This window comes from Sturnira hondurensis, unplaced genomic scaffold (assembly GCF_014824575.4).
Source record: "Sturnira hondurensis isolate 20B ecotype Veracruz unplaced genomic scaffold, ASM1482457v3 Scaffold0023357, whole genome shotgun sequence".
Classification (NCBI taxonomy): domain Eukaryota; kingdom Metazoa; phylum Chordata; class Mammalia; order Chiroptera; family Phyllostomidae; genus Sturnira; species Sturnira hondurensis.
Genome location: NW_028095988.1, coordinates 716,404 through 738,596, shown reverse-complemented (window position 1 = coordinate 738,596; position 22,193 = coordinate 716,404). Strand labels below are relative to the sequence as shown.

Below are 22,193 nucleotides of genomic sequence, written 5' to 3'. Positions count from 1 at the left end.
ACACTTTGTGTCTGTGTCTATGTCATAGGTAGATCTGCTATGACTTCCAAATTTGTTACAGTAGTTTTATGTTGTAGGTGTCTTGTGGGCTCAGTGGTACAATCTCCCAGATCACCTGAGCTGGGTGCTCCAGGAATGTCACTTTTATAGCTTATGTGAGCACTCCTGCTGTAGTTGAGTCTTGAATGCCATTGTTCTGTTTGCAAGTGGGGTTAACCTTTAGGATGACTGTTAGGAATGACCCTGACCACATTTTATGAGGCATTGTGTTGGGGATGTCCCCAAGGCACAGTTGTCCAGAGCAGTGTCTGGTGCCTGCTGTGATTTTCCTTTGGGAGTGCCACTTGTATGTCTAGTTGGTTATGCTCTGGTATGGTCTGAAGCACACTACTGATTGTATTGGTTCTGGGTCTCCTTTGGAGGGAATTCAGGTGCAGGTCAATGTGAAGTGCAGCTGTCAGGTGCAGCTGCCTGTAACTGGCCTTGAGCTACATGTCTGGAGCTATCAAGCAATCCACTGCTAATGGTTGCCTCTACTGGTCTCGTCGCACTTGGGAGGAGCCAAGCTATGTACAAAGATCAGCTTCCCAGTATCTTCCAGAAGGCATGCTTGATAGGACAGGGTGACTGAAGTTCAGAGGACAGGGCTAGTGAATCTTGAGCTTGGGGACAGCACAGTCAGGCATTCATTGGGGGAAAAGTGGCTGCTACTGCAGAGCCATACCACTCCATCTCTGCCCACCAGGGGAGGGGCTCTGGCAGCATGCAGGTGGGGATGAATGGCCCCTCTCTGGAGCTACATAGATCAATGTCTGTCTGAGTCTCTGCCAAGAACGTCTCAAAAAAAGGGGCACTGAAGGTCCCAATAGGTGCAGCCAGCAGACCTTTTTGTAGGACTTGAGCTCAGCAGGGTGGTGCCACCAGGAGTTACAGGACTAAACTAGTGCTCTCTCTAGGGTAGTGCTGTAAGAATAGGAGTCCTCCACCCTGGGCAATTAGCATCTTAGGGTGGTATGAGATAGGGACCCAGGGATCTTGATGGATGACTCTCCAAATCTCTCCTTGAAACCTTGCCATCCATATTTTCTGTTTATGACTCTTGTATGCCCTGACTCACCTTACCTGTACCAAAGCCCCATGTGAGTGTCTAAGAACAAAACTCTGTGTGCTGGTCCTTCAAGAGTGCGCCTGGATTTCTATCAAAATCCCATCTCTCCTAGGTGAACAGAATCCCCACTGATTTTCACCTTCAGATGCTATGTAGGCTCCTCTTCCTGGCTCTGGTGCCCTGGTCTGGGATTGAGACCCCTTGCTCCTCAGGGGAAATGAATTCAGCTCAGATATCCCTCTGGATTCTCAATCACCACATGTGAGTGTAGGGACCAGCCCTTTCAGTGTCTCTGCACTTATCAGTCTCTATGTGGCTTCTTCTGTAGAGTCTTCAGCTGGTTATCCAGGTTGATGAATGTATAATTTAGCTGTAAATCTGGTTTAGTGCTGGAAGAGATGAGTATAGCTTCCACCTACTCTGGAGCCATCTTGGGATCCCATTTACTTTTAACCAATTTGTATTTTTTTTCCAATTTGAATTTCTGAATCTAAAGAAGTTTGTCTTCTGTAGATAACATATAGTAGAATCTTGTTCCTTATAATCCAGTGTAAAATCACAAAGAGATACCAGTACTACAAAAGACTGATAATATCAATTACAATGGTAAAGAAAATAAAAAGTCTTGTCATTCACTGTTGAGGGGTATATAAATTGACAAAAACTTCAGAAAACTATTAGCTATTATTCACTAAAAATGAAGATATGTACACATTCATACCCTAAAAATTCCAGTCCTATATGTAAATACAGCAGAAATACATTTACAACCCTAGCCAGTGTGGCTCAGTTGGTTAGAGCACTGTCCCATAACCAAAAGATTGTGAGGTTTGATTCCTGGTCAGGGCACATACCTATGTTGAGGGTTCAATCCCCAGTCTGGGGGGTATGATCCCCAGTATGGACATACATGGGAGGCAACCAACCCATGTTTCTGTCTCACTTCAATGTTCCTCTCTCTCCCTCTCTCTCTTCCTTTCTCTTTAAAAGCAATTAAAAAATGTTCTCAGGTGAGAATTTTTTTTCAAAAGCTAAAAAAAGAAATAATGTTTATAGGTACATCAAAATATAGCATTATTCATAATAGCCCCAAACTAGAAATAACTCAAATGTACATGAACAGAATGGATAAATAAACTATAATGAAATCATATACAGAACATTAACTAACAGTGTAAATATAAGAAAATTAGTTTACATAAAAGATGCATATAGTTCACACATATACCATAATGTTAAGCAAAAGAAGTAAAATACAAAGGAATAAACACTGTATGGTCCTGTTTATACAAAGTTCAAAATTACTCACGTAAGACTAAATATTATATTGAGAAAGAAATATATAAGTAAAAGTAGAAAGAATATGTAACACAAAATATTACAGTGTTCTAGTTCTTCATTCAAGTAATATCACACAGATGTTTGCTGCAGTATATGACTGAATGCTACACTTTTAATTTTCTGTATATGCTATGACTCACAATAAAAAGGTTTTAAAAAACACAAAGTAAAGATTCCTTGTTTTCCATCCCAATATGTTGTAAATACTTCATTTTCCCTCAAATAATCAAATTACTATCCTTATTCCTTGAATCTTTCCCATAGGCTCCATAAGCATCCGTGGGCGCACACACACACAAACATGCACACACATGTGCACACACACACACACTTCTCTTACCTCAACCACGTTCTGTAAAATCCAGGCCAATCTCAAAGAAACATGCTGGGTTGTGAAAGTGAACAAACTGGCTGCTAAAAATCGTTTACTTCTAGTGAAAAAGTGAAGCATTCGGCAGGAACTGTGTATTAGCTATTTAAATAAATTTTAGAAAAATATATTTAATGATGTTTCACATTACCATATTAATTTCATACCTACACAAACAAACCCAATAATAATAAGCAAGTTATTTAACTACTTATAAAGTGTTCTCAGGACTTAAGAAAATCAAGTAGGCTCAAGTACTTATAAAAGTCTTTTAAAAATAACTATTTTCTTCCTCTTTCCCTACTTTTAACTATGGAAGTAAAGGGAGAGAGTCAGGGGAGAAGGCTTTATTGCTATTTTTTAATAATATATTTTATTATTCTAAAAATATATTGGTATTATTTTTAATATTATATTTTTAATCAAGTTAGCATTAACCCAGAAGGAATTTCCACTACACATTAAGTAACTAAAATTGGGATGCATAATTTTAATACTGTCTATACTTACCTAATAATCAAATTTTAAATTTAATTTTTTATTAAATATGTTATTGATTATGCTATTACAGTTGTCCCATTTTTTCCTTTGCCCCCCACCATCCAGTACCACCATTCCTCCAGCAATTCCCCCACCTTAGTTCATGTCCATGGGTTTTACATATTAATTCTTTGGCTTCTCCATTTCCTATACTATTCTGTCTATTATGTACCCACCAATTATACTTCTTATTCCCTGTACCTTCTTCCCTCATTCTCTCCCTTTCCCCTCCCTGCTGATAAACCTCCATGTGATTTCCACTTCTATGACTCCATCCTGTTCTAGTTGTTTGCTTAGTTCATTTTTGTTTTTTTAATTTCGGTTGTTGAAAGTTGTGAGTTTGTTGTCATTTTACTGATCACAGTTTTTGATCTTTTTCATAGGTAAGTCCATTTAACATTTCATACACTAAGGGCTTGGTGAAGCCCTGGAAAGCACTTTATCTGCCTCTCCATTCTAAATGACAGTTTTCCTGGATAGAGTAATCTTGGATGTGGGCCCTTGTTTTTCATGACTTCAAATACTTCTCTCGAGCCCCTTCTTGCCTGCAAGGTGTCTTTTGAGAAATGAGCTGTTAGTCTTATGGACACTGCTTTGAAGATAATTCTCTCTTTTCCTTTTTCTGCTTTTAAGATTCTCTCCTCTTTCATCTTGGGTAACTTAATGATGATGTGCCTTGGTGTGTTCCTCTTTGGGTCTAACTTCTTTGGGACTCTCTGGGCTTCTTAGACTTCCTGAAAGTCTATTTCCTTCACCAGATTGGGAAGTTCTCCTTCATTATTTGTTCAAATAAGTTTTCAATTTCTTGCTCTTCCTCTTCTGCTTCTGGCACCCTATGATTCAGATGGTGGAGTGTTTAAAGTTGTCCCAGAGGTTCCTAAGCCTTTCCTCTTTTTATTTTTATTTTTTGAATTCTTGTTTCTTTTTTCTGTTCCAGGTAAATGTTTATTTCTTCCTTCTGTTCCAAATTGATGATTTGAGTCCCAACTTCCTTCCCTTCACTGTTGGTTCCCTGTATATTTTTCTTTATTTCACTTTGTATAGCCTTCACTTTTTCCTTTATTTTGCAGCTGTACTCAGTCATTTCTCTGAGCATCCTGATTGCTACTGTTTTGGACTCTGCATATCCAAAGATTCAAGTAGGTCAGCTATCTCCATGTCACCTAGTTCTTTTTCTGGAGTTTTGATCTGTTCTTTCATTTGGGCCATATTTCTTTGTCTTCTCAAATTGGCAGCCTCCATGTTTCTGTGTGTTACGTAGAGTTGCTTTGATTCCTGGTGCTGGCACACCTGTTATGTTGTAAGGGGCAGAGCCTTAGGTATTTGCCACGGCAGGGCAATCCACTTCCCAGGTTTGTGGCGCTGTATGTTTGGGAGGAATCCGAGAGGAAACAACACTGCTGGCTTGGCACTTGTCCTATTTTCAGTCACTTCCCCCACTTCCTGCAAGCGACAGGTGCCCTTACAGCTGCTGCCTTGGTGCTGATTCCCCAAGTAGCTGGGCTTGTATACACTTTAGGCCCTGTGGGCCCCTCAAGTGGACTCTCCTGAGAGACTGGCAGTTTCTTCTACTGCCACATCCCCCACTGGTTTTTACAGCCAAAGGTTATGAGTTTTTTTTTTCCCCAGGCACTAGAATCCTGGCTGCACAGTCTGGCCTGGGGCTGGGATTGCTTGCTCTCCAGTTGTCCCTCCCAGTTTTTATCTGCTGCATGCAAATGGGGGGCCACCAGTTCCACTGGCCACTACTGCCTCACTACACATGTCCTCCACCCCAGTTGTCCATCTCTGCTCCTCCTACCAATCTCAATGAATGTTTCTTCTTTAACTTCTTGGTTGTTGGACTTCCATACAGTTCAATTTTCTGGCAGTACTGGTTGTTTTTTGTTTTTAGATTGGTTGTTGTCCTTCTGGTCATTGTGTGAGGAAGCAAAGCAGCTGGTGGAATATATCTATGCCTCCATCTCGGCCAGAAGTCCTTAAACATATTTTTAATAAGAAAAATCTTTTTAAAAATATTTTATTTATTTATCTTTAGAGTGTGAGGGAAGGAGAGAAATATCAATGTACAGTTGCCTCTCGTGCATCTCCTGCCGGGAACTGGCCTGCAACCCAGGCATGTGCCCTGAATGGGAATTGAACCACGATCATGTGGTTCGCAGGCCCGCACTCAATCCACTGAGCTACACCAGCCAGGGCTGAAAAATCTTTAATTTAAAGAAAGCTTTACACAGAACATAAGCCCTGAGTTTTTAAATTTGTAAAACATAGTGAAAACCCAAAACACAAAAAACCTTATCCTGCTACCTACTACAAGGACTCAGATGGACAATTCAACTCTGAGACTGATGTTTTGTAAGCATTCACTTACAAAGAATTTACCCAGTTCTTGTACTTTTCTACTAATCCCCACCACTTTCCCAAAAAATAAGTGTAAAGGTTTTGGTTTATTTATTAAAAATAGTAATATGAATGAATTTTTTCACTTTTAGCACAACATAATCAAAATGTGAAGGCTTTCCATCTTATCCTTTTCTTTTAAAAAACAAGCCCCATTTTAATTTTTAATGCATTTTTTGGTGAGAAAAAAGTTCTACTGTTTTTACAAATTTCAATAGTACAGCACAGTGTTATCAACAATGGTCATGTTATCATTAGATCCTCAGACCTTATTCATCTTGTAATTGAAACTTTATACTCTTCTAACTTCATTTAACTTGTTCAGTGCTCAAAACTCCTGTATTTCTTTATATTTTACATTATTTATTAAAATATAAGACTGTTTAAAAGTATTTAAAGTGGACACTCATAATCCTTCTTCTGATTTGTTATATGTTTTAAAATGCCTCAAATGAAATAGAAGCACATTATACTTTTCTCTATAAAAAATTAGATTTAGGATCTTTGAGGGATCTTCTGTTAAAATTTAGATACCTGAGGAGGAGGGAGTTACATAAAAAGTATTAGGACATGCAACAGTAGTACTTTTAGTCAACATATGAACAATTAACACCTTTGTTCATATATTTGACAAATAGCTCTTGAGTCCCTTCTATGTACCAAGGATATTCTAGGCCTTGAGAAACACAGAGTGAATGATACAAGAAAAACCCTTACCTTCCTTATATTTACCTTTCAGTGGAAAGATACAGACAAATAAGTAATCAAATCAATAAATGAGATCACTTAAGAAGATACTGATTTTAAAAGAAATCACTGTTTAAAGTACTACCAAAAAAGAAAAAAATCCTGCCAGCTGAATTATGACATAATACTGAGATACAGTTAATGGTTCAAAATGCATCCTGATATCAAAGATGTTAAAATAAGAAAAATGTATGCTTTATCACTCTTACACTACTGGTAGGAACATAAATGGTACATACAGCCACTTTGGAAACCAGTTTGGCAGTTTCTTATAAGTTATGCAATTACTATATGACCTAGCAATTGAACTCTTGAGGTATTTGTCCAAGATCAATGAAATTTTATGTTCACGCAAATTCTGTACATGAATGTTTATAACAGCTTTATTTGCAATAGCAAAAAAACTGGAGTAAGCATACATATCCTACAACAGGCAGTACTATCTGTATCGCTGAATACAACTCGGCAATAAAAAACAACCTGGATTCTCCAGGGAATTATACTGCGTGAAGAAAGCAAATGCCAAAAGACTTTATGCTGTATCTTTCTATGTGTGTAACATCTTTTAAACGAAAAAAATATGAATAGAGTAAAGGTTAATGGTTGCAAAAGCTAAGGATTTGAGAGTGTGGGGAGGTGCACAGGAGAGAGGTAGATATGTTTATATTAGAGCAACATGAGGATCCCTGTAGTGATGGAACTGTTCAGTGTCCTGACTGCATGGTGGACACATGAACACACAAAAAAATATACAGAAATTAATACACACATAGAAACAGAAATTAGTACAAGTAAAACTAAGGAGATATGAATAAAAGCTATGGATCTTGGCTGTAACATTATACAGTAGTTTTATAAAATTGTCACCATTGGGAGAAACTCCGAAGTGTACATGGGATCTCAGCACTATTTCTTTTTCTTCTTTAAGATTTTATTTATTTATTTATTTATTTATTTATTTATTTATTTATTTATTTTTAGACAGAGGGGAAGGGAGGGAGAAAGAGAGGGAAAGAAACATTAATGTGCGGTTGTCTCTCACATACCTCCTACTAGGAACCTGGTCATCCAGTCATGTGCCCTGACTGGGAATTGAACTGGTGACCCTTTGGTTTGCAGGTTGGCACTCAATCCATTGAGCCACAGCAGCCAGGGCTCAGTATTATTTCTTACAATTGCATGTGAATCCACAATTATCTCACTTAAAATTTCAATTAAAAATGTGTGATGTATTTTGGAGATCAAACCCTTCTCTGAGGTATCATTGGCAAATACATTTTCCCATATAGTTGGTTCTCTTTTCATTTTAATGCTATATTCTTTAGCTATGCAGAAGCTTTTTATTTTGATGAGATCTCATTTGTTTACACTTTTCTTTATATCCCTTGCTCTATCAATGAAAATATTGCTGCATGGAATATCTCAGATTTTCCTGCCTATGTTCTCCTGAAGGACTTTTATGGTGTCATGACTTACATTTAAGTCTTTTATCCACCTTGAGTTGTTTATTTTTGTGTATGGTGTATGTTGGTGATCAAGTTTCATTTTTTTGCATGTAGCTGAACAGCTACATGCACAATTTACAATAGCTAAGTGCTGGGAGCAACCTAAGTGCCCATCAGTAAATGAATGGATAAAAACACTATGGTACATTTATAAAATGGAATACTCCACACCAAAAAGAAAGAAGGAGCTCTTACCCTTTCCAACAGCATGGATGGAACTGGAAAGCATTATGCTAAGCAAAATAAGTCAGGTGGTGAAAGACAAATACCATATGATCTCACCTTTAACAGAAACCTAATCAACAAAACAAACAAGCAAGCAAAATATAACCAGAGAGATTAAAATAAAGAACAAAGGGACAGTAACCAGAGGGGAGATGGGAGGGGGTAATGGGAGGAAAAGGGTGAAGGGTTTTCAGGAACAACTATAAAGAACACATGGACAAAACCAAGGCGGGTGTGGAATCAGGGGAAGGAGTTGGGATGGCTGGGATGTAGGGGAGAGGAGGGAGAAAAGGCAGAAAACTATACTTTGACAACAATAACATTTTTAAAAAGTGATAAATGCTGTGAAAGAAATAATGGACAGTAAGATAGAGACTGGATTGGAGTTGGGGACTACTTTAAACAGGATGGCAGGCAAAGGCTCCTGAGGAGTTGACATAAAGCTGAGCCTTGAGAGATGAGAACAATCAGCCATGATAACAGAAGAAGCCCCTGGTAGGTGTGAGGGCCTTAAGGTGAAAAAGGGCTGGGTGCTACAAGAATTAAAGCAGGCTGGCAAAGCTGGAACTTAATCCTTAGCAGCTTCAGGTAGAAAGGGGACTGGAAAGTAGTCAGAACTGTAGACAGGACCAAGCCATGGAAAGAAGTAGGTATTTTTATGCTGAAAGCAAAGAGAAGCCTTAACAAGAATCAGAACAGCAGTGAAAGGAAGCACGGGAGCTTGGGGAGACTGAAGGAAAACAATGGTGACAGGAGTTTGACAACACAGCTCAATTCCTTCACAATTCAGCGTGGAGCTACTCTTGGCCAAATTAATGACCTTAGTACCAGCTCAGGCACATAGACCCTAAAAATTTCCAAGAGCCTCAATCAATGAACTACACCACCTGGGAAAACATGACTGTGAGGTGGGGTTCCTTCACTGGCAGGATAGACCCTGTTTGTATGCATTTTTCTGCTACGAGAAACCAAAACTCACATTATGCACATGTTCAATATGAAGTACATGAAGGGCTTTAAACACTCCCTCTTGTGCTTAAAGTCACAATTTTGTGTTATGATTTGCAATCTGGGCTTACACTAGAGAAGTAAATGTTTTCATGATCGCAATCTATTTTAATTTCTTTTTAGCTTTAAAAAGAACTATTACATCTGTCAGTTCAGAAGGGCTGTTTTTTTAAAATATACATAATGTTTATTATATTTTTTCTACTACCATTTTGTCCCCTTACATGCCCCCCAGCAACCATGTCCCTGAGTCCTTTTTATTTTTTGCTCAATCCTTCCACCCCTAACCAACCCCCACTAGCTGCCATCTGCTCTCCATCTGTGAGTCCGTCTCTGTTTTGCTTGTTAGTTCAGTTTGTTCATTAGATTCCACATATGAGTGAAATCATATGGTATTTTTCTTTCTCTGACTGGCTTATTTCACTTAGCATGAAGTTCTCCAGATCCATCTATACTGTTTCAAAGGGTTACATTTCCTTCTTTTTTATGGCTGAGTAGTATTCCATTGTATAAATGTCTCATAGTTATTTTATCCACTCATCTGATGGACACTTGGTCTGCTTCCATATCTTGGTGATTGTAAATAATGCTGCAGTGAACAGAGGGGTGCTTATGTTGTTTCAAATTAGTGTTTTTGGTTCCTTTGGATATATTCCCAGAAATGGGATTGCTGGGTCAAAAGGCAAGTCCATTTTTAATTTTGGGGGTATCTCCATACTGCTTTCACACAGTGGCTGCACCAGTCTGCATTCCCACCAACAGTGCAGAAGGGTTCCCTTTGCTCCACAGCACTTGTTTTTTAAATTATTGATAAATAGCCATTCTGACAAGTATGAGATGGTATCTCATTGTGGTTTCAATTTGCATTTCTCTGATGATTAGTGATATTGAGCATCTTTCCATATGTGTATTGGCCATCTGTGTGTCCAATAAACACACAGATGTCTGTTTAGGTCCTTTGGCCATTTCATTTTTTAATTGGGTTGTATTTTTGGTGTTAAGTTTTGTAACTACTTAAAAATTTTTGGATATTAACCCCTTCTCAGATGTATCAGCAAACATGGTCTCCCATTTTGTGGATTGCCTTTTTATTTTGTTGATGATTTCCTTTGCTGTACAAAACCTTTTCAGATTTGATGAAGTTTCTTTGGTTTATTTTTTTTATTTTGTTTCCCTTGCCTGAGGAGATATATCCAATAAAAAATTTCTACAAACAATGTCTGAGATGTTACTGCCTATGTTTTCTTCTATGAAATTCATGGTTTGGGGTCTAACATTTAAGTGTTTGATTCATTTTGAATTCATTCTTGTGTGTGGTATAAAAAGGCAGTCTAGTTTCATTTTTCTGCATGTATCTGTCCAATTTTCCCACCACTTATTGAATAAACTATCTTTAGCTCATTGTATGTGGTTGCTCCCTCTGTTGAATATTAATTGACTGCAAAGGTGTGGATTTATTTCTAGGGTCTCTATCATGTTCTGTTGATCTATGTGTCTGTTTTTATGCCAGTGCCAGGCTGTTTTAATTACTATGGTCTTGTAGTATAGTTTGATATTAGGTAGTGTGATTCCTCTAACTTTGTTCTTTTTTTTTTTCAGGATCACTGTTGCTGTATGGGGCCTTTTGTGGTTCTATATAAATTTTTGAAATATTTGTTCTAGTTCTGTGAAATGCATCATTTGAATCTTGATAGGAATTGTGTTGAATCTATAGATTGCTTTGGGTAGGGTGGACATTTTAATTATGTTAATTCATCCTATCCATGAACATGGTATGTGCTTCCACTCACTCGTATGTTCCTCAATTTCTTTCTTCAGTGTCCTTTTACATCCTTGGGTAGGTTTATTCCTCGGTATTTTTATTCCTTTTGAAGTAATTGCCAATGGCTTAGATTCCCTTTCTGTTAGTTTGTTATTGGCATATAAAAATGCAACTGATTTCTGAATACTAATTTTGTATCCTGCTACTTTGCTGAATTCATTTATCAGTTCTAGTAGTTTCTTGGTGCAATTTTTTGGTTTCTCTATCTATAATATAATGTCATCTGCAAACACAGACAGTTTTACCTATTCCTTTCCAATTTGGATGCTTTTTACTCCTTCTTGTCTGATTGCTATGGCTAGGACTTCCAGTACTATGATGAATAAGAGAGGTAAAAGCAGCCTTCCCTATTTTATTCCTGATCTTAAAGGGAATGCTTGTAGTTTTTCCCCATTGAGTACGATGCTGGCAGTGGATTTGTCACAGATAATCTTTCTTATGTTCAGGTATGTTCCCTCTCTTCCCACTTTGCTGAGAGTTTTTATCATAAATGGATGCTGGATTTTATCAAAAGCTTTTCCTGCATCTATTGATAAACTATTTTTAGAGAGGGTAAGGGAAGGAGAAATAGAGGAGAGGGAAACATCAATGTGTTGATGCCTCTCACATGTCCCCTACTGGGGGCCTGGTTGGCAACCCAGGCATGTGCCTTCACTGGGAATCAAACCTTTGGTTGGCAGGCCAGCCCTCAATCCACTGAACCACACCAGCCAGAACCACAATTTATTTTTACAGGAAAAAAAGTTTTCAATATCTCAATGGCTAAGGAATTAGTTATGACATAGGAATGTTTATAAATTGACCTATTAAAAACTAAAATTATACATTAAGGTAAAAAATTACATATTATGAAGAGTATAATTTAAAACTGTACCAATTGGGATTCATGTCTTGTCTTATACCACTTTCAACCCCCTTAATTACTGCCTTTCTTGTAAACAGCACCTCTCAGAATTCAGCCTCACAAGTTATTAAAATAAGGTGCATTTTTATATATTAAACTAACAAAAAATATCAATGTGCGTGAGATTTTGGTGTTTCACTCATGCATTGTTGTCATATTCTATAATATATTCACATTTGTTTTTATAGAAAATTAACGTTTACAAATATTCAGCAAGTAAAACTGGTGAAACTTGACACTGCCCCCTGCACTGTCTGGTGCCTGCACCCCAGCTGAGAAGATATTGGAAATATTAAAATAATAATATGTGATATTGATTATTATAACACCAAATATTGCAAGTTTCATCACAGCCAAGGAACTGGAAAATGTCTTCTTACCCAATGACTCAGTTTCCCACTCAGGAGCAAGATGGTGTTGATACTCCTGCTATCCTGTCTCTGTCACCATCACCACCAACATCACTTGCTTACTATATGCCAAGTATTATATTAAGAGCATGTGGCAGTCAGCTAGTTAACTATCTCAATATCCGTACTCCACTTTTTATAACAAGAATGATTAAATTTGGACATTGCTGCACCTTTTCTGGATGTAGTCTGTATTTTCCATTTCTCCAGAAACAAAAATGTGAATTCTCACTAACATGTGAATGTTCAGTCCACTCCAAACCTCCTCAAGACGTTTTGAAGTGTACTATCAAGTACTTTAGTCTACTAGATACACTTTTGGGTAACTATTATTCAGTTTCACTGGTGTGGGAATGTGCATGTGCATATTCTCTTGTTAATGTCCAAAACAGCATAGGTAGGAGGTTATACAATTAACTCTACAGCTAAGGAAACTTTATAGGAAAAAAAACCCAGTAATATCCAAATTGCAGAGAAGAAAAAGATTACCTTCATTATAAGGGAACTATTCCAAGATTTTACAAGCTGAATAGCTCTTAGATCTTGCCAACTAATGAAGTTATGAAAATGATTTCCCGTTTTCCTAAGAAAAATGGAAACAACATTTTGACACTCAAATAAATCAAACACTATATCATATAAAAAATATGCCACAAGAGGAAAGAAAAATAGAGGCCAAACTACTTTCAAAGTATGATTTAATTAGATTGGGCATTCCAAATTACTTTTTTCTCTTTGATTTATAAACTGAACATATTTTATAACAAATATTATGTGATATAGAATATGAAATTTTAATCAGGTAGATAGATCAAAAAAGATATTTTTGAAGTACTACAATGTGTACATTTCAAAAAAGTAATGAAAAAACCCTTAACTTGCTTATATACTTTTAAAAACAAGATGGAGAAGGCAATGCCTTTCCTCTTCATCATACTTACCTTGACATGTAAAATCAGATGAAAACCTCTGTACAGGCAAAACAGCTGAAATATGGCCAAGCCAATTTCTACAGCTGTTAACTTCAGGTTTGGCTTAGCCACAAGCAACCTACCAGGCTTACCAAAATTTGTCTAATAAAAAGAAATTTAACAAAGTCCCTGTCAATACTACAATAAAAGTACAGAACTAAGAAATACAGTAGAAATAAATCATTTATCCTTTGAGACTCCTGCAAATCAACCACTGACAATCTATTCATCTTCAACATCCAACTCAGGTTTGCTTTCTACCCTGTCTCCTGAGTGAATTTAACCATGTTCAATTCTTGAGACTGTCATTTCCCACTCTTATTAAGCAGTCTACAGCCATGGTGGTCGCATCCTCAATTTTATTGACTGAAAACACTCTACTACTGAAATTCTAGCATTGCAACAGAGTAGGCAGCACATCTCACTAGTAGAGTCTTGTCCACTTAACAACGGGAACACATTCTGAGAAATGCATCATTATGTGATTTCATTGCTGTGCAAACATCACAGATTACACCTACACAAACCTAGATGGTCTAGTCTACTACATACTTAGGATCCAAGCCTATACCACAAGGAACGAGCCTGTGCTGTAAGCATGTTACTGTACAAAATGCCACAAGAGTAAATCAAGCACAAGAGAAAAGGATGCAATCAAGAGACATGTTAAATAGGAGATGTATGAGGCTGCTGCAGGCTAACACCATACACTGTTTAAAGCAAGCTTTTTTTACAAGTAGAAAGAGTGCACTCTAAAAACGACTTTTAAAAAGCTTGCTTTGTGTATTATAGTAAATACATAAGCCAGAAAAACAGTCATTTACTATCATTATCAAGCATTATGTAGTGCACATAATTGTATGTGCTATATGTTTATCTGACTGGCAGTGCAGAAGGCTTACTTACACCAGCATCACCACAAACATGTGACTGTTGCACTGTGCTAAGTGCTAAGATGTTATGATAGCTACTACATCACTAGGTGATAAAAAAAATTTTTCAGCTCCTTTATAATCTATGAGACCACCATTGTACCTGCAGTCAGTTGTTGACCAAACATCGCTATGTGGTATATCACTGTATTTCAGTTTTCTCCATTTTATTTCCTAAATATCTTCCCTTCAAGCACACTGCCACTTTTCATCCCTCAAATCTTCCCTTTTTGTTTCTACCAACCCCTGCTAGGCTTACTTTCTTGAATCCCATTAAGAACTTGCCTCTTTTTTTTGTAATTGTGGTAAAATATACATAACATGAAATGTACAATTTTAACCATTTTTTAGTGCAAAATTTATTGACATTGAGCACATTTCACAATGTTGTGTAACCATCACCACTATTTCCAAACACTTTAGTTGTTTTGACCTTCTTGCTATTGTGAATAATGCCACTATAAACATTGCTGTACAAGTAACCGTTTTCTATCCCCTTGGGTATATACTTAGAATTGCTGGTTATACTCATACGGTAATTCTATGTTTAGTTTCTGAGGAACCACCAAACTGTTTTCCACAGTGGCTACAACCATTTTACATTCCCATAACCAATATAGAAGAGTTCCATTTTTTCCACATCCTTGCCAACATTTGTTATTTTCCATTTTTTAAGTTATAGCCATCATAGTGGGCATACAGTGATATCTCACTGTGGTTTTGATTTGCATTTGCCCAAAGACTAATGATATTAAGCAATTTTCATATGTTTATAAACTACTTGTATATTATTCAAGTCTTTTTTCATTTAGTAAGTGTGATATTTGAGTGTTTGTTGAGTTGTATGAGTTCTTTCCCATATTCAGGGTATTAATTTTCACTATCTTAATTGTTTCCTTTTTCTTTTCTTGTTCACCTGTATTAGTGGGAATCACATCATTTACCTACATCATGAACATGTTACTTCCTATTCCTTCAGTGATACAGTCACCATTACCATTAGTTTAATTCAGAGAAATGAACCTATTCTTTTAGTCTTCAATCTTAGATGAAAATTACAAACCAAGCATAAAAAGAAACACACTTTACATGCTGCATTGGTTTTCAGAAATCTAACTGCCAATTTGAGATATCAATGACTGCAAACTTGTTCAACATTTTTTTCAGACACATTTTTAAAATGAAAATTGCATATTATGTGAAAAAATTCCAAAATGGCTTTTTTATTATTTATCATTACATAAATATAAGGTGAAATTTTTTATTTTTTATTTATTGTTGTTCAAGTATAGTTGTCTCCATTTTCAACCCACAACAGCCCCTGCCTCACCCATCCCTGCCTCCCACCCTTGAACCTACACACTTTGGGCTTTGCCCATGTGTCCTTTATACATGTTCCTTGATGACCCTTTCCCTATTTTCCCCCATTATCCTCTCCCACCTCCCCTCTGGTTACTGTCAGTGTGTTCTTTATTTCAATGTCTCTGGTTATATATTGCTTGCTTATTTGTTTTGTTGATTATGTTCCACTTATAGGTGAGATCACATGGTATTTGCCTTTTACTGCCTGGCTTATTTCACTTAGCATAATGCTCTCCAGTTCCATACATGCTGCTGCAAAAGGTAGGAGCTTTCTTTCTTTTTGCTGTGTAGTATTCCATTGTGTAAATGTACCACAGTTTTTTGATTCACTCTTACTGGTGGGCATTTAGGTTGCTTCCAACACTTGACGTGAATTGTGCTGCTATGAACATTGGCATGCCCAGGTTCTTTTGGATTGGTATTTTGGGATTCTTAGGGTATAATCCCAACAGTGGAATTGCTGTGTCAAAAGGCAGTTCATTTTTAGTTTTCTGAGGAAATTCCACAGTGTTTTCCACAGTGGCTGCACCAATGTGCATTCCCACCAACAGTGCACTAGGGTTCCCTTTTCTTTACAACCTCGCCAGCACTTGCTTGTTGATTTGTTTATGATGGCCATTCTGACAAGTGTGAAGTGGTATTCCATTGTGGTTTTAATTTGCATCTCTCTGATGGTTAGTGATGCTGAACATCCTTTCATACGTATCTGGCCCTTGGTATGTCCTTTTTGGAGAAGTTTCTGTTGAAGTCCTTTGCCCATTTTTTAATTGGGTTGTCTTCCTGGGGTAGAGTCATGTGAGTTCTTTATATATTTTGGAGATCAATCCCTTGTCCGAGGTGTCATTGGCAAATACATTTTCCTATATATGTGGTTCCCTTTTCATTTTACTGCTGTTTTCTTGGGCTGTGCAGAAGCTTTTTGTTTTAATGAGTTCCCATTTGTTTATTCATTCCTTTATGTCTCTTGCTGTAGGGGATATACTGGTGAAAATATTGCTGTGTGGAATACCTGAGATGTTCCTGCCTATGTTCTCCTCGAGGACTTTAATGGTATCACGACTTATATTTAAGTCTTTTATCCACCCTGAATTTATTTTTGTGTATGTAAGTTGGTGATCCAGTTCCATTTTTTTTGCATGTGGCTGTCCAGCTCTCCCAACACCATTTGTTGAAGAGGCTACTTTTACTCCATTTTATGCTTCTGCCCTCTTTGTCAAATGTTAATTGACCATAGAGACTTGGGTTTATTTCTGGGCTCTCTATTTTGTTCCATGGGCAAATTTTTCATGTGAAGTTCTAATATAAAAATAATTTTAAATAACCATTATTAATAGATGACAATATCTTAATTGTATTCTTTGATGCAAAAAAGTTTTTAACTTTAAAAAACAAATAAAAAGTTTTTTAACTTTGATGAAGTGAAATTAATCTAGTTTTTCATTTGTAAACTGCATTTTTTATGCCATATAAGAAATCATTGTTAAATCTATGGTCATGAAGACATTCCTCTATGCTTTCTTCTAGGAGTTTAATAGTGTTATCTTTAAATTTAGTCTTTGCCCCATTATTTGAAGTCATTTTTGTATATGGTTCCACTTCATTTCTTTGCATATGGATATTCAGTTTTCTCAGCATCATTTGTTGAAAAGGCTGTTCTTTCCCCAATGCCTGGTCTCAGCAACCTTGTAAGAAATCAATTGTATTGGTTTCTTTGGGTTGCCATAACAAACCTTCACAAACAGAATGGTTTAAAACAATAGCATTTTGTCCCAAACAGTTCTGGAGGCTAGAAGTGCACATCCAAGGTGTTGACAGAGCCATAGTCCCTCTGAAACCTCTAAGAATTTCTTCCTTGCCTCTTCCTGGCTTCTGGTGGTTTGCAGCAATCCTTAATATTCTTTGATTTATACATGCATCACTCCATTCTCCTTCTTCACATGACTTACTCTCTTTGTCGACACTCACATGGCTATCTTCATATGAGGACACTAATCACAGTAGATTAGGGTCCCATCCTACTGCATTATGACCTCATCTTAACTAATTACATCTGCAATGACCCTACTTCCAATAGTCACATTTCGAGGTACTGCCATTGCCAATATTGGGTTATTTCCCTCAAATCGCCCTTACACCTAAATTTGAGATTAAGTCAAAGGGTAAGACAATTTTCCAGCTCCTCAACTGTGGTGAAACCTGCAAATCTTGGCTACTGTAAATAACACCGCGATGAATATAGGCATATATATATTCCTCTCAAATTACTGTTTCAGACTTCTTTAGATAAATTTCCAAAAGTGGAATTGCTGGGTCATAAGGCGGTTCCATTTTCAGTTTTTTGGTAACTCTATTCTGCTTCACACAGTGGCTCCACCAATCTGCATTCCCACCAACAGTGTAAAGGGGTTCTCCTTTCTCTTCATCCTCACCAGCACTTGTTGTTTGTTGATTTATTGATAATAGCACTTGGACAAGAGTGAAGAGATATCTCATTGTGGTTTTCATTTGAATTTCACTGATGATTAGTGATGTTGAGTGTCTTTTTATATACCTATTGGCCATCTATATGTCCCCTTTGCAGAAGTATCTATTAAGTTCTTTGTCCATTTTCTAATTGAATTGTTTAGGGGGGTTTGGTATTGAGTTTTATAAGTTCTTTAAAATTTTTGGATATTATCCCCTTATAAGATATACTGGCAAATATATTCTCCCATTCAGTGGGTTGTCTTTTCATTTTGTTGATGGTTTCCTTTGCTGTGCAGAAGCTTTTTAGTTTGATGTAATCAAACTAAAAACAAATGTCATTTAATTTTTCTTTTGTTTTCCTTGCTCAAGGAACTACATCAAAAATATTGCTATATGAAATGTCCAACTTTACTGCCTATGTTTTCTTTTAGGATTTTTAGTTTTGAGACCATGATTTAAGTCTTTAACCCATTTGAATTTATTTTTGTGTGTGGCATAGAAAGGTGGTGTAGTTTCATTTTTTTGCATGCATCTGTCCAATTTTCTAAATACCACTTATTAAATAAACTATCATTAGCTCATTAAATGTTTTGCCTCCTTTATTAAATATTAATAGACTATAGAGGCATGGGTTTATTTCTGGGTTCTCTATTCTGTTCCACTGATCTGTATGTTTGCTTTTATACCAGTACCATGTTGATTTGATTACTAAACTTATAATGATAAGTAAACTTATAATGATAGTTTAGTAATCAAATGATATTTTGATGGTATTATAATGATATTATGATATTATGTAGTGTGATTACTACAACTTCGTTCTTCTTTCTCAAGATCACTGTTGCTATTTGGAGTATTTTGTGGTTCCACATAAATTTTGGAATATTTGTTGTAGTTCTGTGAAATACATCATTGGTGTCTTGACAGGAATTGCATTGACTCTGTAGATTGCTTTGGGTAGTATGGATATTTTAGTGATGTCAATTCTTCCTATCCATGAACATGGTATGTTCTTCCATTTATTTGTATCTTCTTCAATTTCTTTCTTCAGCATCCTGTAATTTTCCAAGTATAGATCTTTTACATTAGTGGTTAACTTTATTCCTAGGTATTTTATTCTTTGTGAAGCATGTGAAAAATATTATTTTCTTAATTTCCCTGTTAGTTCATTATTGGCACATAAAATGCAATTGATATCAGGATATTAATTTCATATTCTGCTACCTTACTGAATTCATTGATCAGTTCTAGTAGTTCCTTGGTGCAATCTTTAGGGTTCTCTATATACAGTACCATGTCATCCACAAATAATGACAGTTATGCTTCTTCCTTTCTAATTTGGATGCCTTTTATTTCTTCCTCTTACCTGACTGCTGTGGCTAGAACTATGTTGAATAAGTGATGAAAGTGGACTTTCTTGTCTTGTCTCAGATTCTAAGAGGAACACTTGTAGTTTTTGCCTATTTAGTATAATGTTGGCTGTGGCCTTGTCATATATGGCCTTTATTACATTGTGCTATGTTCTCTCTATTTTCACTTTGCTAATAGTTTTTATCACAACTGGGTGCTTGATTTTATCAAATTTTTTTCTCCATTTATTGATATGGTCATGTGGTTTTTATCCTTCCTTCTGTTTATGTGTTGATTTCTTCTTTGATCTTCTTTGATCAACAATTAACCCATTCACTGTTTAATAACATGTTATTTACCTTCCATGTTGTTGTGTATATTTTAGTTTTCTCCTTATGATTGATTTCTAATTTCATAGCACCATGGTCGAAGAAGATGTTTGATATGCTTTCAATCTTTTTAAATTTATTGAGACTTGTTTGTGTCCTAACATGTGGTCTATCATAGAAAATGTCCCATGTGTACTTGAAAAAAATGTATATTCTGCTGCTTTGGGATGAAATGCTCTAAATATGTCAATTAAATCCATTTGACCTAGTGTGTCATTTAAGGCTGCTGCCTTCTTGATGATTTTGGTCTGGTAGATCAATCCATTGATGTCAAATCCACTGATGTGTATTGAATTCCCTTATTATGACAGTATTTATGTCAATATTTCCTTTTATGTCCATCAAGATTTCTTTTACATATTTAGGTGTTCCTATGTTGGGTGCATAAATGTTTACTAAGGTTAGATCCTCTTGTTGCATTGTTCCCTTTATCATTATGTAGTGTCCTTCTTTGTCTCTTACTATAGCCTTGGTTTTAAAGCCTATTTTTTCAGATGAGAGTATTGCTACCACAGCTTTTTTTTCCCTTTACCATTTGCATGAATATCTTTTCCCATCCCTTTACCTTTAGTCCCTGTGTATCTTTTGTTCTGAGTGGGTCTCCTGAAGACAGCGTATATATGGGTCTTGTTTTCTTATCTGTTCAACTATCCTATGTCTTTTTTATATCCTCACCCTAGCACATATTGATTTTAGAGAGAGAGGAAGGGAGGGTGAGTCAGAGAAAGGAAGAAAAACATCAACATGAGATAGAAACATTGATTAGTTGCCTTCTTGTATATGCCTTGCTCTGAGATTGAACCTGCAACCCAGGTATGCACCCTGACCAAATCATAACCACAATCCTTTGGTTTATAGGATGATGCTCCAATTAACTGAGCCACACCATTCTGGGCTCCTCTATGTCTTTTGAGTTGAGCATTTAAGCCATTTACATTGAGAGTGGTTATGGACAGATATGTATTTATTGCCATTTTATTTTTTTAACTATGTTTCTCTGGGTTCTTTTCTTTTTCCCTGCTTCTTCTTAAAGCAAGCCCTTTAACATTTGTTGTAATACTGATTTGGTGGTATCAAGCTCCTTTAGCTTTCTCATGTTTGGGAAGATCTGTATTTCTCTTTCAGTTTTAAATGATGGCCTTTGCCTGATAAAGTAGTCTTGGTTGCAGATCCTTGCTTTTCATCACTTTGAATATTTCATGCTAATAAGTTCTGACCTAAGATGTTTCTAGTGAGAAATCAGTGACAGCCTTATGGGAGCTCCCACATGTGTAACTACTGTCTTTCTCTTGTGGCCTTTAAGATTCTCTCTTTATCTTTAAGCTTTGCCATTTTTAATTATGATTTATCTTGGTGTGGTCTACATTGGGTTCCTCTTGTTTGAAACTCTCTGCACTTCCTGGATGGGTGTGTCTTTTTCCTTCATCTGTTTATGGAAGTGTTCAGTCATTTCTTCTGCAAACAGGTTCTGGATCCCTTGCAATCTTTCTTCTCCTTTGGAACTCCTGTGATGCAGATATTGATGCTTCATGTTGTCCCAACAGTCCTTTAAACTGCCCTCTTTTCAAAATTATTTTTTTCATTTTCCTGCTCTGTTTTTTTTCTACCTTGTCTTATAAATCCTCTGCTTCATCTAACCTCCTGTTTATTCCTTCCAGTGTTATTTATTTCAGATAATTGCATTCTTTATTTCTGACTGGCCCTTTTTAATGCCTTTTCTTTGTTGAGCATCCTTATATTATATTACTTTGAACTGTATATCTGATAAATTGGTTGCATCCAGTTTATTTAGCTATTCTTCTGAAAATTTCTCTTGTTCTTTCATTTGAGGATGCCTCTTTGTGTTTGTTTCTATGTATTAGGTAGATGTGCAAAGACTCTCATGCAGGTCTACATCAGATGCTGCCTGTTATTGGCCCTGGGCAATGTAATTGGAGCTACCATCAATCCACAACTTGTGGCTCTATTTTCTGGGCCTGGGTTCATGGGGAAAGGACCAAGCTGCACAACAAGGCTAGCTTTTACCAGCACTAGGCCCAGGGAAGGGCCAGCTAAAGTCTCAAAGGACCCAGAGAGCAGCCTCCTCCTATAGGCTGCCTGTAAGGCTTAGTCACTAAAAGAGCCTCTGGCTGTACTCCTCAATGGAGCTTACGCTCCACAGGGTGGGGAAAGAGGAATTCCCATGAGTAGGGCTATTGCTTCCTCCCAGGCTCATGCCACATGGAGTGGAGTGCTCTGCCTGAGAAAGATGGCTTCTACAATATGGGGAATGACTAAGCACAGGGATCCTGGTGGGTGACCCTTCAACCTTCTCCCCAGAGCCACCAACCCTAGACTCTCTTC

The 22,193-nt window shown here is 36.8% G+C and overlaps 1 protein-coding gene across 2 annotated transcripts in view; it reads right to left on the bottom strand.

The window, feature by feature from the left end:
- GK5 (glycerol kinase 5) overlaps nt 1-22,193 on the bottom strand; it is a 94,799-nt gene that overhangs the window by 31,056 nt on the left and 41,550 nt on the right. For both annotated transcript variants that reach the window (XM_037037479.1, XM_037037480.1), the window contains exons 4-5: nt 12,870-12,963; nt 2,790-2,921 (exon numbers count right to left, since the gene is read on the bottom strand). In XM_037037479.1, the coding sequence (XP_036893374.1) occupies nt 2,790-2,921; nt 12,870-12,963 (226 nt within the window). The remainder of the gene's footprint in view (nt 1-2,789; nt 2,922-12,869; nt 12,964-22,193) is intronic.